Here is a 16056-nt window from a genome sequence, read left to right as displayed (position 1 = left end):
ATCTAAGTAATCAATTTTTTTTCCGCCATTTATAAAAAAAACTTGATTTCATACACAACATATTAATCGATTGTTAATCTACCAATCATAAAACTATTCTGTTTTTAAACACATCAATCAAAAGTTTTCAAACAACGCTTTCCTTTAAAATGATTAAACGATAATTAACACCATCAAAAAGGTCCTAAATAGTTGATGATATGGAATATGCATCCCTTGTGAGGGCAAAATCAAGACAGTCAAGCAGGAATATACTTTATCAGTCAGAGGGTTAACACAAGCAATACGTTGTAACAGCAGTGGTTACGCATGTACTTGCAGGATGTTTGTGCGGATGTGACCGCCAGGTGAATCAGGATATTTGAAATACGTAGCCTTTACTCTTGTAATTTGAGGAGGATGACAGTGTTGAAGCATTTTAGACCATTAGGCCAACTTTTCTCTCAAACAGCATAAAACATCCACACTTTAGTGACGGAAACACAACTAGTATCACATGTATTCCAATACTTTATTCTATTACAGAAATCCATTTTTTAAACTATATATTAATCAGTAGTGAAAACAAAAAAAATCTGAATACCATTCTTATAATATATATAATATATATTTCACCATATTTGTGAAACTTATACTTAAAGGTGGTGTCAGTTATCTTCAACTTGCTGAATATCAACTTTAGCATTTGGTCATGACAAGATTAGTGCTGGAATCAAGAGTGCAACGTCTAGTTCATGACATCATTAAAGCGGATATCTGAAACCACAAAAAAACAACTGAACGAGTTAAATGTATAATTTTAACATACAAATTATTATTTTATTCTTCTTATCTGTAAGGCTACAGTATTTGCCAATGAAAGGTGAATGGATTTGGTAATGATAGCCCATAGCGTGGTTAATAATAGTGCTATAACACTGTAGCTCACCTGGGCATGTAGTCAACACTTTATGGATTGACCACCCGATCCATTTAGTTGTCTCTTACAGTCAGAAGTGAGAACTGGAGACCTGTATTAACCCACAATGCCCACGGGAGGATTGAACTTACATTTAAAACAGCGTCATACACGTCTTGTGATGTCTGCAGTTCAGGTTGGAGGTCCTGTGATCCCGGTATTCTGGTGTCAGTTCCTTTGCATTCAGTTGTTAAATAAAGATATTGAATTACACTAAAAACATCTGATTGTATTGTTTACAAATGCATATGTCAACATTATGATGCAAGTCATATTGGCAGATAAATTTGAATAATTATGCGCTGAGTATACTATACCCTTTGCAGTGTTAAATGTGTTATTTAATTTTCCCATCCTCAATCCCAGTGTTATTGTACCTGGGATGCGATGTATTATCGGGTCAAGCTGATGCCACCACCCTTCATGTAGCTGAAACAACAACACTTGCATCAAAGAAATCAGTTAGTGAACAAAAGATATATAGGCTCACAGACTATATTTATTCTATTCGATGCCGTACTGAAGTTGTTTACAAATGTCAGAGTCCAATTCAAACCATATTGATCTTAAAGAAATATTCAATTACATTTACCATAACATCATAAGTTTGTATTTTAAACAAGATTTTACCGCTTTGGTTTCTTGTTCTCTCCGGCTCTGGCAAAACTGTATTGTCTTTAACGATCGCTTTACAATGAATATTCACAATGCAATGTCCTTTTAGTCGATTCTGATACTGTTTACACTATTTTCGTTGATGACGTATCATGGATAAAGGTGATTGAGACATTTATGAAATGGTTTAGTTTCGACAGTAGAATGAGTAACTGGGCAATGTCCCATGGGTTTTGTAGTAATTTACATGTTTTCATATATATTTACCTTGTAAAGTAGGCTGTGAATCTGGAATATCACCCAAGTCGAGACTGGAGGCGAGGCCACCAAATGTGTCGATGAGTTCCCCCAGAGCTTTCTGGCCGTGACAGGAAAGAAGGATTCGCGTATCTCGTGTGTCATCTTCTGGAAGCTGCCTCTTGATGTTTTCATCAGATTGCTTCTGCAGTACACCAGTGAAGAGTAATGAGCTCCTCTCGTCTTGTAGATTCAAAAGTTCTCTCAGTGTAGTCTTTTGTTTCTCTTGAACCATTTCATTGGGCGCCTGTAGACTCCCTTTAATCCCGTTCATGAGTTGCCTCTGTCGATGAAGAAACTTTACAGCAGCATTTCTGAAAACTTCAATGACTTTTTGTTCCAGTTTTCTCTGTGTATTGCCCAGTTCATTTTGGTGATTCTTGACATTTCCCGTCCTGTCTGTGACATCTTCCAGTTTTAGTTGTTGCTTCTGCACTTGCTCCTCAGGCAGACCCATTGCACCCCGATAGGCTTCACTCTTGTGATCCTTGTGGGCCCAGTGTACACACACAAGGCAGATAGCCTGCTTACATGTGTGGTCATACAGCTGCAGCTTAGTGTCAGGGTGGTCTCTGCAGATGGGATCTTTCAGCCATTGCTTCAAAGGGATATTTCCTGCCTGGGGGATCTTATGGTTTCGATTCTGTGTCGGTATGTCATGCACTTTATGGCAGTCAGAACAGAGCAGGTTATCACAATCATGACAATGCAACATAGTGTCAGGGTAGTCTCTGCAGTTGAGTTCTTTAAGCCATTGATTTGTTGGGATATTTTCGTCCTCGTTGATTTGACCCACTCTGTGGTTTGATTCCTTTTCAGCAGTCATGCAGGTTCTGACAGTCGGAACAGAACAGGTCATCACATTCGTGACAGTACATGTCAGACTTTGCATGATGATCTCCTTCGAGATAGTTGCATTTCTTCTCTCCATCAACGTTGGCAACATAGGCAGCTTCATTGCGTCTGACATGATCAACTGCTGTGTGGTCCATGAACTCGTGGCCGCAAGAGGGACACTGTGTGCAGTTTTGCTTTGCTTTGGTAGCTTGGTGATCGATGCATGGCTTGCAGGCAGAATGAAGGCACGGAAGAAGACAAAGCTGATTCTCATCACAGCAAGAGTGAGTTGAAAACTGGCACTTTCTCTCAGTGGAACCTAATGGTGTAAAAGTGTAAAGAAACCGATTTAGACTTATCTATTCAAGCTCCTACTTATCTTTTGATGTTTCTATGTTCATCACTTTTTAAGTTTATAAGAGTGAGTGAGTGAGCTTTACACTGCTTTTAGCAGTATTCCAGCACCATCACGGCGGGGGACTCGAGAAATGGGCTTCACACATTGTACCCATGTCGGGAACCGAACCCGGGTGTTCGGCGTGACGAACATGTTTATAAGATGGATTGTCCCTTCGTGCAATGTACCTGCTCGTTGGACTTGCTCTGTAATGTTAGCCCTATCTGGAGTCAGTGACCTGGGAACCCCTGATAAAGCTTCATATGCCTCCAGTTCTTCTTGTAGTCTCTGAAATAATAGTTACACTACATCATGATCCGATATGTTGTTGTGTTAATGTTACAAATCATATCCTCATTAGATGAGAAAGTTTTGTATATCCTCATTAGATGAGAAAGTTTTGTAAAGTACTACCTCAGTAAGTCAGTCACAATGACAGCTCTTCGTAATACATTTACATCAGGTACAAGACGTCAAAATGGCCGACACGATAAACGTGACGGGAGATATTTCCAAAGTTGTTAATGAACCTGTGGCGGTTACATGTGTTAGTCATCATTGATCAACTGGGCAACCATTGAAAGGTGAATAAAGATGCGTCAAACAGACACTAGGGTAAATTCATAGATTGCTGGAGACGGTCAATGTCAGCCTAGACACGGATCGAGTCGATACTACGATAGTTTAGATGTGCATTTCTTCCTTTGTTCATTAGAATAGGCCGTAGCGAGGATATTCGTGAACAATCATGCAGTCACGCTCTGTGACATTTCACAATGTATACTGAAACGCTGAGACCAAGAATAAATGTTCTAAATGATCAGATAGAACGCTTATGTATGTTTTCGTGCTAGGGAATTGTGTCAAATTGTGTCGTTCATACACTTATGAACGTCAATTTCGCGGTCATGTGACCGACCTCTCGTCCAATGGAAAAGCCGTATATCGTGTAAACTTCAAATTAAAAAATTATAATGTTATAACCTCCTAGAAAGGTATCTGTGAAGTCAAGGATATGAGCACATATACATACGTATCCCGTGTGCAATGAAAAGGAACGCGAAAGATTAAGGATTAACAATCTGTTTGTAAACAAGAGCAACCGGCGCCCTGGTTGGGTAAAAGGCACGTTTTTGTTTCTTTGTTAAATGGTTGAAGGGAAAAAGGAGACTCCAATATGTTGTGTCAGGTTAAGAAATGATTTAAATATTTTAGTGAGGACCATAACATGTACTTTGGTGTTTGTTTCTTCGAAATAAAACGACTATATACATATATTTATCATGTCCTGCGGTAGTGCCCCAGACTTAACCCTCGTGTATTGATCCAAAACATGTTATGTAATTCGTCTATTTTTATTGCGTCAACATGAATGGAATTGTGGCTGAACTTAACTACTTAACCGAAAAATATGGGTGGCAACATTCAGCATATTATCCAAGGAAACCAATTTAACTTGACTCATTATTTCCTTGAAATATCATGTTTCTTTCATCGAGTGACGGGGTAGCCACAAGTGAAAATATCTACTTGCCCCCGTCACGAGATGAGAGAATCATGACATTTTACGATACATATGGAATATTCCCTATGTATTATAATATTTTGGTGTAGTTGTCCACGGGATGTTATAACATTACAAAGGTGAATCCTTGAAACGTGAATTCTCCCTAACTGACACGCAAGGGCGTGTTGGGCGTGTTTTGTTTGTTTGTTTGTTGTTTAACGCCGCACTCAGCGATATTCCAGCTATATGACGGCGGTCTGTAAATAATTGAGTCTAAACCAGACAATCCAGGATTGAAATCATGAACATCGATCCACGCAATTGGGATACAATGACTTGTATCAACCGAGTCAGTGAGCCTGACCACCCGACCCCGTTAGTCTCCTCTTATGACAAGCATGGGTTGCTGGAGACCTATTCTACCCCGGATCTAACGGGTCGCAGGGGACGTGTCGTCACCAAAAGTAATAAAACATATTTGAGGTCACTAAAATTCTTATCATTCATTTGGATATTATTATATTCCAAATTCGACCCGTGAAGATTCCGGGCTAGAATAGGTCTTCAGCAACCCATACTTGCCGTAAAAGGCGACTATGCTTGTCGTAAGAGGCGACTAACGGGATCGGGTGGTCAGGCTCGCTGACTTGGTTGATACATGTCATCGATCCCAATTACGTGGATCGATGCTCATGATATCAATCACTGGATTGTCTGGTCCAGACTCGATTATTTACAGACCGCCGTCATATAGCTGGAATATTGCTGAGTGCGGCGTTAAACAACAAACAAACAAACAAACATTACCAAATTCAGAAACATATTCTTGAAAGCTACAAGACCGCTGTTGAAAGCGAAAGAATACACTCTGGTCAAGTAAGAAAAATGTCGATTTGCAAAACAAAAGTCTCGACTGAAGAGTTAAATGAGAAATTAATAGTTTATAACGAAACATTTTCAAGAGAAATACAAATGGCAAGAAGCGATATCAACTCAATAAACGACTGTCTGTCATTATTTTGCCTTATCAATGTGGAACTAAAGTAAACATGAAATCAATAGTTTGTGTACGGGCCAGGCACGATAAAGGGAGACAATTTGTGAGGAGATAACTATTGTATGACAATACTTCCGGCAAAGTGTTATGTTTACTGCATCATGAACAATTAGTACATATTTTCCTTGTATGATGACTTCAAACAAACTTGCTTCAACAAAATGGTTCACATAAATTCTATCATCCATTGTGCTCTGTACACGTGAAATAAACTTTATACGACACACCATGTCAATGACAATAGACAGCCAAATATGACAGCCGCCATGTTCAACAGTGAAACAAAACAGGAACGTAAGAGACACGCGACACTTCAAACTTGTCGGTTAAATGCATGAGAGAAGGTAATGCACAATGCTCATAAAAGAACAGATGTCTAAACAGCTCGTGTAAATCGATATGTATAGTTATCTATCAGGCGTTAAAACGAGTGTGACCGCCTCCGTGGTCTAGTGGTAAAGCGTCCGCCCGGAGAGCGGATGGTCCGGGGTTCGATCCCCGACCGCGTCATACCAAAAGACGTTAAAAGATGGTACTTGTTGTTACCCTGTCTGGCGCTCGGCATTAAGGGGCTAAAACAAGGACTGGTCGGCTCGGAATCAGTATACAGGGTCTGAGTGGGGTATTCATGTTAAACTGCGGCATGGTATCTCAGTAAGCTAGCACTATAAATCGGCATCAGTCCGGACTAGTACAAGCAGCCACGCACACACACACACGTGCATGCACGTCGCTACATAAGTGCAATATTCATTGACGCGACGTTAAAACCCAATTTCACCTCACCTAAAACGAGTCTCTGCTGTCTGTCTCTGTAGCTGTCTCTACATGCATTATATGCGGAGATAGGGATGCAGTTTGACAACACACCTTACGCTTGTAATTTTTATTTTATGTGTTGGTGAAATCAAATAAAATCCATGGTGTCGAACACTAAAAGTGTTTATAGCTCATATGGGAAGGGAGATGAACTTTTCCTGTTACCTGGCAGGAAGGTGCTTTATGCCGACCGGCTGCTTTAGACATCCTGTAATTTCACTGCTTACGGACGAATTGCTGGAACTACTTTTTCCCCATCCATTCTGTTTATTCATCTTTTTCAACAAATGGTGTGCCGCACGAAACTTGTCATTTATATCAGAAAGCATTCTAAAAATGTATTTTTCTATCAATTCAAATGAAACATCATTCCCACATGTTTCTGTTTTTGTTCTTTTAGCTTCTTATTGGTAAGACTTGGCGATGGATAATAAGCCAGGGACTTTCAACATTATTTTCACTCAGGACAGATAATCCATAATAACTCTTCACTCATACATTTAGCTGTGTGTCAAATAAGAAGCAATTTGTAATAGAAAACAACCTGACCACACTAAACAAGAACTCAGGCATTTAATATGATTGAAATATCCCAAACCACAACTTTTTTGTGCAGATATAATTATATGGATCAATAAAGCTGTCAATGTGTGACACACAGTGACAATGTCTCAGACTTTTCAGATGGTATTACAATGTCTAAACCGGGCAGAAAATGGGTACCAGGCAGTGGAGAACTTGAGGCGGGAGACGGCATACCAATGGATTTCCTCCATGTCAATATCTGGAACATAGCCCATTATCAATAGTGTCCGGCAACACGTTACAAGTGTGAGCATAGGTAAGGTTGCGTCGCCCAACAGTATTTCCGATGTCATCCTTGTACTGACAAAAGGTACTGTCTTCGCATGTGTGACATTGCCGCGAAACCCATCCCTATTTATCATCACTATTTAAAAGGGATTTCTAAACGCATTCTTATGATGTAGCAGAGATTTTAACAGAGATTTCTTATGATTATTGAAAGGGTGTTGTTGTTTTTATTTACATGCTTTATGATTTTTAAGGTAAGGATCCGTGATAACGTACATGTGTGAAGTCCAAGCATGATACTGTAATAGGCCTCAACAGTTCAAGACCCGTGAAGATCCGGGGTAGAATAGGTCTTCAGCAACCCATGCTTGCCGTAAAAGGTGACTATGCTTGTCCTGAGAGGCGACTAACGGGATCGGGTGGTCAGGCTCGCTGACTTGGTTGATGCATGTCATCGATCCCAATTGTGTGGAACGATGCTCATGATATCAATCACCGGATTGTCTGGTCCAGACTCGATTATTTACAGACCGCCGTCATATAGCTGGAATATTGCTGAGTGCGGCGTTAAACAACAAAACAACCAACCAACCAACAGTTCAACAACATACAGTTCCTACGACATCCACACACACAGAGACGTCGCCATATGACGACCTGCGCTTATTGTTAACACCGGCTGTAGAATGACGTATAATGTTAAAGAAAGAAGTGGAATATATTTAAGCAAGAGATCCCTACCTGATCTAAGTTCTTAGTTTGCTATAGTTCCACTTACCTCAGTCTCCCCGAGTGACAGGAGACTCCCATCACTAAATTCACAAATGTATCACGTGGTAACAAACAACGCCATCAGGGGTATCTGCTGTCACAGTGACGAGGTAAAGGAAGGCAGGCTTATCTACGCTGACTTTGACAGCATGCTAACGCTGTGTGTCTGATCGTTTGATAGATAGTCTAATCCTTGTGTTCTTCTGCATTGGTTTCTGCTGCAGCGTAATGGCTAACATGCATTCTCTATCTAGAAAGGTACTGAGACATACTGATGATAGTGACTGAGCTATAGTGTTCGATTTACAGAGTGAGGAGAAAGGATTAAATGCTGAATAGTCTGTTTAGTGTCAGTTTAATGTCGTAGCAGAGCTAGAAGTGATGCTGGTCGTGTTTACAGATTTGGTGTTTGTTTGTTTGTTTACTTATTTGTTTGCTTGTTTGTTGCCGCACTCGTCAATATTCCAGATATTTGACGGCGGTCTGTAAAGAATCGAGTCTGGACCAGACAATACGGTGATTGATATCATGAGCATCGATCTACATACATCAACCAAGTTCGGTTTAACGCCGCTTTTAGCAGTATTCCAGTTATATCACGGCGTGTCAGCTTAATGTGGGAGGAAAGCCCGAAGTGATGCAGGTCTTAGACGTTTACCACTTCGGTGAAACCAACGAACACGGGTATGGTGCTGACAAACCTAGAAACATACTCGGGGCGAACCGGGATTCGAACCCACAATCATAGGTTTCTGGCGTGTCCAAGGGACGCAACTCTGCACAGCGAATCGCGGCGCTTTAGACGACTGGGCCACCCGTGCCCCCTGCTCGCTTGTGAATACACAGGCGGAGATGCGACATAGCAGTGACGTAGTGGTGACGTGTGTCTTATTTCAGTCCGCTAATGAGATGACGCCACAAGGCTTTGTTGTGCACCGTATTAAGCGAGAATCACTGCTGTTTGTGTGAGGTCATCTGAGAACTCGCTGGAACAGACCTAATTTGATTGCCTTGAAAATATAATTGCAAGTACTTTTGTGGCCTTTGTTGGCTTACCAAGCAGTTTTGCGTTTACAAATATTTAGGTAACGTCCACGAACGGACTAATGTTTCTATGATTGGCTGGTAATAAAACGGTTGGGTTTGTTCTGCATTATTGCAATGAGGTGAGGTGAAATGGGGTTTAACGTCGCGTCCAAGATTATTGCACTTATATAGCGACGTGCATGCACGTGTGTGTGTGTGGCTGCTTGTACTAGTTCGGACTGATGCCGATTTATAGTGCTAACTGACTGAGATACCATGCCTCAGTTTAACATGAATTCCCCCATCAGACACAGAATACTGACTCCGAGCCGACCAATCCTTGTTTCAGCCCCTTAATGCCGAGCGCCAGACAGGGTAACAACAAGTACCATCATTTAACGTCTTTTGGTAGACGCGACCGGGGATCGAACCTTTGCAAAGAACGATGTCACTGATTTCGTGTTTCGTTGTTTACACTTTTGTTGTGTTAGTGATTAAATAGTCATTTTGAAAAGCTATTATTGTTGACATAAGTATTGATCAGATTTGACGTCAGTGAGTTTTTGTTTTTAAGGTTGATTAATTGATTTGAGAATGTCTGCCCTGGAATATTATATTACAACAAACTGATACACACGATATATGATGTTTTATTTACGACTACCTATATATACATCCAGTTGAATCAATCTAAACATATAACTATTAGAGTAAAACATCACTTCTGACACAGTCTACTAGTCATCAGCACTCGCGTCTAGTTTTACAGCTCCCCCTCCCCCCCCCCCCCCCCCCCCCCCCCCCCGACACACAAACACACACACACACACACACACACACATAAAAACAACAACATCAAAACGCCTAGATGACATTATATTTTGGACAGCAACGTCTGGCACAGTCTACTAGTCATCAACACCCACGTCTAGTTTTACACATGCACATTGAAGGGAGTTCAAGGTTTTACCCCGCTGTCAGCAATATTCAGGCTGCGTTACAGTGGCCTCTAAGTAATGTCAACTGGAAGAGACAAACAGGGGGCTGGCAGCGTCACAACTCACAACCACCCGATCCACTTCAGGCGAACCCATGCTTGCCGTAAAAGCTGACTATGTTTGTAGTCAGAGGTGACTAACGGGATCGGGTGGTCAGGCTCGCTGACTTGGTTGATGGATGTCATCGTTCCGAACTGCGTGGATCGATTCTAATGATATAAATCACTGGATTGTCTGGTCCAGACACGATTTTTAAAAGATCGCCATCACATAGCCTGAATATTGCTGAGTGCGGCGTTTAACAACAAATAAACAAACAAAAAACTTCAGGCGACTCTTACAACGCTGATTAACTTGCTCATGCTGGAGACAAATTCAAACCAGGAACTACACGTGATCCTACGTTGTAAAGACATGCAGGTGTATGGCATAGAACGTGACTGGGTCTTGCTTGTCCTCACGGTTCCGATCACTGCACAACAGTCGTAGGATCTCAGAAGGAGCCTTTTTATGAATAATGCATCAATAAGGTATGGAATTAACAGCTACTCTAACATAATAACAATCAAACTAACTATAGGTTAGGCCCAGGCGCATAAAGGGCCTAGTGGCAGAAGCGTTGGGTCGTCACGCCGAAGTTCAATGTTCGATTCTTTCTGGGTACATCGTGTAAAGATCATTCTGTTTTAAGTGGTATGGCTGGACTCCTTCGAAAAGAGGTGAAAGGTTGACAAGGCCTTTGTTTCGCGTCCATTTCCAGCAATTAAAAAAGGTAGGATTCTTTTACAAACCTACTTTTATCGTGCAGTCTCCTCTCTGATTATGGAAAGGGGCGAGTGGTGGCGATGTGCTTCTTACGTCACATGCCGTCCTCACAAATGTCGTTCCTCTGTCGATCCCGTGTTGGTGTGGAGTCTCTGTGTATTGTGTTCCCAGCCTTTCCGTATTTTTGACAAATATTTATCAACACACGGCAGAATGAGTACCAGTTTCATAACGACAACACAAACGGGAAGTAGTAAACACAGGAAGCTGATAATAGTGAACGCTTCTGGAAATCCCGTCTCTATCCAACCAGGAACGCCCATGATCATCACGTGACCTGTTGAATAAACAACATTGTAAAGCCCAGCGATGATTGGACGAAGCGCCACTCCCGCCAGTTCAAAGAATCACTGACAGACGGCAGCGTGGTGGTTGCTAGGAGACAGAGCAGGATGAACGCCACGATACCGGCAAGACATGCGGCCTCGCCCTTCCATATCATCACCGTCTTCATGGGAAGGTGAAGGTCGTGTGTAAGATTCGCGGGTATTGTAATGGCGGTTGAATGAAACCACGAGCTGAAATTTGCCGGCGTAATCAGTATGACGGACATAAGAACATGGGCTAAAATCAAGATGAAACAAAGAACTCCAAGCTGTTTTCTCGACTTCAACCAAGCATCCATCCATTTCGGGAACGGCTTGTGTTTTGTCCCATACGCCATCTGCATGAAAGCGGCGAAACATCCGGGCATGTAAGTCAAGGTCATTAGTGTAATGGCCGTCGCGCTGATTGGTTTGTTGAGAACTTTCAAGAATAATTGATCATAACTGTACGTGTGTCTTATAAAACACAAATAAATTGTGTACAGACACCAAATACCGAATATGGCACCGGTGACCAGGACTGGCATCTTCCATTCAGGGAATAGACGTGTGACGTACGCCTCGATTCTCCGTGATGACGTCAACCCACCGAAGTCTACTGGCACAAAGCCCATGTCACGTGCAAGGTTACTCACTCTGTCTCGTGCACTGACGTCATTGCTAGCAACGAAGATGTTTCTACTCCCGCCGGCGATGTCGTTTTCCATTACGTAGGCTGAAGTGACGTTGAAGGCCTTAACGACCGTTGCTGTTGGCAACAAAGACTGAAGAAGCTCCGCGTTAGATATTTTGTTTGAAGGACGATCTCTGTTTGACACATCGATGGTTATTGTGTTGGTGAATATGTCTGTGAGAGGTGATAGTGTGTCTTGGAAGTGTTCTGCGTGAAGAGCAACGAAGACAACCTCACACAGATTCACACATTCTGTGATTGTTGTGAGCTTAACGTCACGGAGACATTCGTCATATTCCGACAATTTCCGGCATGCTGGTTTTCTGCTGCCGATGATGACGTCATACCCAGAGAGAATCAATCGTTTAGCAAGAGCTCTGCCGAAGGTGCCCGTTCCAATGATGCCAATTCTTCTGGAAATGTGTGGTTCCATCTCTCTCCTCTCGTCTTTGACGGCGTCGCTTTGTGGAATGATCTGGAAAAAGTAGAGATGTAGGTTATTTCATATGACCGTGTGATTTTAAGTCTGTGTACTTGTTGTTCAGTTATAATAAGTTTGATTGTTGTGTTGTTTGGTTGATTTGTTTGGGACATGGTTACGGTAGTGTAGTAAAGTGTATTTGCTTCATGTTGAGTATTTACTTATAGCTATAATGGAGTATGTGAATTTTGTTGAGTATTTTAATGGTTAATGAACAGCTGAATGTTGTTACGTATTTGATTGTAATTGAGTAGTTGTTGTCAAACAGTTGATTGGTGTTATAGTGACGATATAGTGGTACTGGAGTGTATATGGTTGTTGTTGAGTCTTTGTTATTGAACATTTGATTATTGTTGTTTTATAGATTGTTTAACGTCGCAGTATTCAAGCTGTACGATGGCGGTCTGGACCAGACAATCCAGTGTTTGGCATCATCCCGTTAGTCGCTTCTGACAACGAGCAGGGGTTGATGATGATCAATTCCAACCGGGATCTTCACTGGTCTTGATTGTTGTTTTAATTGTGATGTACTGTAGCGTATTTGATTACTGATGAGTATTTGATTGGGGCTGTGAACACCAACGTCTCACGGCTCATTCGACCTAAATGTCACAGAATATTTCATAAAAGGGTAGGGTCTTTGGCACGTACATCACACCCCAGTCAACGGATGTGAATATATCTGAGGCCTTGTTTATTACAGTCAGGTTTATCAATGCAGGCAGCAATAATATTCCAGTTTATAGCCATGCAAGTTATTAAATTGATTTGCGACATCCAAACTATATGGCATTGGGAAGAACTAAATTAGCGAGTGTTATATATGACACATACGTGTTTCATTGGTAGTCTAGAAGTTGGTGAGTAAATGAGAAAAAATACAACTTATGGGCAACACCGTCTGGTCTGTTGCATTTAGGGACGTTTCGGTGTAGCTTTGTACACCGTTATCAAACTAGAGTGACTGCAACAAAGATTTGTTTGTTTGTTTGTATGACTGTTGTTCAACGCCGCACCCAACAGAATTCCAGTTATGTGACAGCGGTCATTAGAAACGAGTCTGGACCAGACAATCCAGTGATTGACATCATGGCAAAAATCTACGCAATTGGGATACGATGACATGCACAATCCAAGTCAGCGAGCCTGATGATAGCTCCTTATACATGAGCTTGTGTTGTTATGCTAAGGTCAGAGCGAACGACTGTGGTATTTTATATCAACAAGAAGTTAAACGTTTAATGTTTAAAACTATACAAGAGTCGCATACATGTCACCATTTTTAGGGGATACAAATATGGTCCATTTTGAATACAATATCTGTATCAATATATATACATATATATATATATACATATATATATACTTATGATACTTGTATCCTTATATACGTACATGTACATACTTATATATATGATACATGTATTTGTACATGTAACTGAAATGCTGTTCAGAGCGGCCTTAAACCAAAACACCACTCAACACTAACCCCACTTGTTCTAGTTGTCTGAACGTAAAGCTGACTGTGCTGCGAGATTAAAATGTCAGATAATGTTAATAAATGCTCAAGTATCTGCACAGAAACCTCGCAAGACCGCCTGTCACAACACCACATTTGTTTATGAATAACACCCTTCTCTTATCAATCTGGAGATCCCAAGGGCTGAGATAAATTCACATGTCTGTTCGCTATCTGTCAGTTTAAAAACAGGAGAGGTGAGGTGAAATTGGATTTAACGTCGCGTTCAAGTTTGTTGCGACGTGCATGTACGTGTGTGTGTGTGTGTGGCTGCTTGTACTAGTCCAGACTAATTCCGACTTATAGTGCTTGCGCACTGAGATACCATGCCGCAGTTTAACATGAATAGAATATCCCACTCAGACACAGTATACTGACTCCGAGCCGACCTGTCCTTGTTTTAGCCCCTTAATGCCGAGCGCCAGACAGGGTAACAACAAGTACCATCCTTTAACGCATTTTAGTATGACGCGGCCGGAGTTCGAAACCTGGACGTTCCGCTCTCCGGTCGGACGCTCCACCACTAGACCTGTGTCGTTTAAACACAGGAGAGTGGCGTGCAGTCATGATGTGAAATAAACGTTACTGGCAAACACTGAGATAGTTGATTGTAACCTTCACGCGAGCCGAAGTTCAAACTCGTTGATGTACAGCGTTCTCTGGCCAAGTTATATGAGATATACGGTGTTGTTTGGAAGAGCGACCTTATATTGGTATCAGCGACATGTCACATTGTGGATGTCTCGATGTGCGTCACTGTATAGCAGGATGTGCAGTCATCACACAGATGACATCCTTAATCTCTTAGGTCATATGGACAAGGCGTTCGACCTCGAATCAGAAGATCCGTGGTTCGAATCCCATCATGGGATTCGGAAATTGCTACAAGTCCATGCATGCGTCAGACACTCATACACAATTCCTCCACACCAAGCTGATAAACCGTAGATGTTACTGAAATGCTGTTCACTCATTCTGTGTTTATTAATATATATTTTGAGGGGCGGTGGGGTAGCCTAGTGGTTAAAGCGTTCGCTTGTCACGCCGAGCACCCGAGTTCGATTCCCTACATGGGTACAATGTGTGAAGCCTATTTCTGTCGTCCTCTGAGATGATATTGTGGGAATATTGCTAAAAGCGGCGTAAAACAATTAAAACATACATACTCACTCACTCACTAAAAGACCCGTGAAGATCCGGTTTAGAATAGGTCTTCAGCAACCCATGCTTGCCGTAAAAGGCGACTATGTTTATCGTAAGAGGCGACTAACGGGATTGGGTGGTCAGGCTTGCTGACTTGGTTGATCCATGGCATCGTATTCCTTTTGCGTGAATCGAAGCTCATGATATCAATATGTCATATTATATGCATCAGGCCACGATTTTCTGTTGATTTAAATTAGTAAATTTTAAACCAACATAGCGTTTTCTTCCCAAACATATTCTTTTTGCATGTCGGAACACATGTTATGCTTTATCGACAAGTACGGAAATACACACATATTTCGTTAAGAAACTGAATGTTTTGATCTGTGAGGATATATATTTCAACAAACATTGTTCAGACAACACAGTGATCGTTTTCCAGGGCTATGACATGCTCCAAACATAATACAGAACTCAAAGGGACCACTAATTTTAGTTCGTTATAACCGTAGTTCGTTATAAGCATATATACAGCATATATACAACAAATGGCCGGGACTAAAAAATAAGTTCGTCATATCGGTCAGTTCGTTATAAGCGGGTTCATTATAACCGTAGTTTACTGTATACGTGTTCTAATTGTTTACCTACCTTAAGACAGCAAGTCATGTTTGTTGCAGCACAAATTCTGCGTGCAACACGTGATGTTAGCGCAACACAATTCCCACGTGCAACACGTTTCACTTCAAGTCTCGGGCCTCGTATCGAACAGAGCGATGATGTCAGTTTCAAGTCGAATCCCACGTGCAGCACTCGATGTCAATTTCACCGCGACCTCCTCGCACAGTAATCCCAGTATGTTTCTTCGTGCTTGTCACGGTTATAACTGCAGCCAATCAGCAGTCGGCCCCCTGATACAGATGCCTCATCTTATATTTACTGCTTATCTGATGCAGCATGGGAAGTGTGAAATACAATACCCATCTACTTA

At 41.6% G+C, this 16056-nt stretch overlaps 1 protein-coding gene, 1 long non-coding RNA gene and 1 pseudogene across 2 annotated transcripts; all 3 read right to left on the bottom strand.

The window, feature by feature from the left end:
• Positions 1–497: 497 nt before the first annotated feature.
• On the bottom strand, positions 498–1375 carry LOC124150693. The gene is made up of 2 exons (XR_007222847.1): positions 929–1375; positions 498–756 (listed from the first exon to the last, which is right to left on the bottom strand). It is a non-coding gene; the product is annotated as an uncharacterized LOC124150693 (long non-coding RNA).
• A 251-nt stretch (positions 1376–1626) lies between these two features.
• On the bottom strand, positions 1627–3388 carry LOC124150713. Its single transcript, XM_048402248.1, has 2 exons — positions 3293–3388; positions 1627–3026 (listed from the first exon to the last, which is right to left on the bottom strand). The coding sequence occupies exon 2, from the start codon at positions 2979–2981 to the stop codon at positions 1827–1829; it is 1155 nt and encodes a 384-aa protein (XP_048258205.1). The 5' UTR covers positions 2982–3026; positions 3293–3388; the 3' UTR covers positions 1627–1826.
• Positions 3389–10794: 7406 nt separating this feature from the next.
• Positions 10795–15894, bottom strand: LOC124150703 (annotated as a pseudogene).
• Between the last annotated feature and the right edge of the window lie 162 nt (positions 15895–16056).

This window comes from Haliotis rufescens, unplaced genomic scaffold, assembly GCF_023055435.1.
Source record: "Haliotis rufescens isolate VD_foot unplaced genomic scaffold, xgHalRufe1.0.p SCAF_25, whole genome shotgun sequence".
In the NCBI taxonomy this organism is placed as follows: Eukaryota; Metazoa; Mollusca; class Gastropoda; order Lepetellida; family Haliotidae; genus Haliotis; species Haliotis rufescens.
This window is presented reverse-complemented; position numbering and strand designations above follow the sequence as displayed.

What these genes read in the sequence shown, in the direction of transcription:
- LOC124150713 (XM_048402248.1), bottom strand. Translation starts at nt 2,981, where the DNA reads ATGAGAATCAGCTTTGTCTTCTTCCGTGCCTTCATTCTGCCTGCAAGC.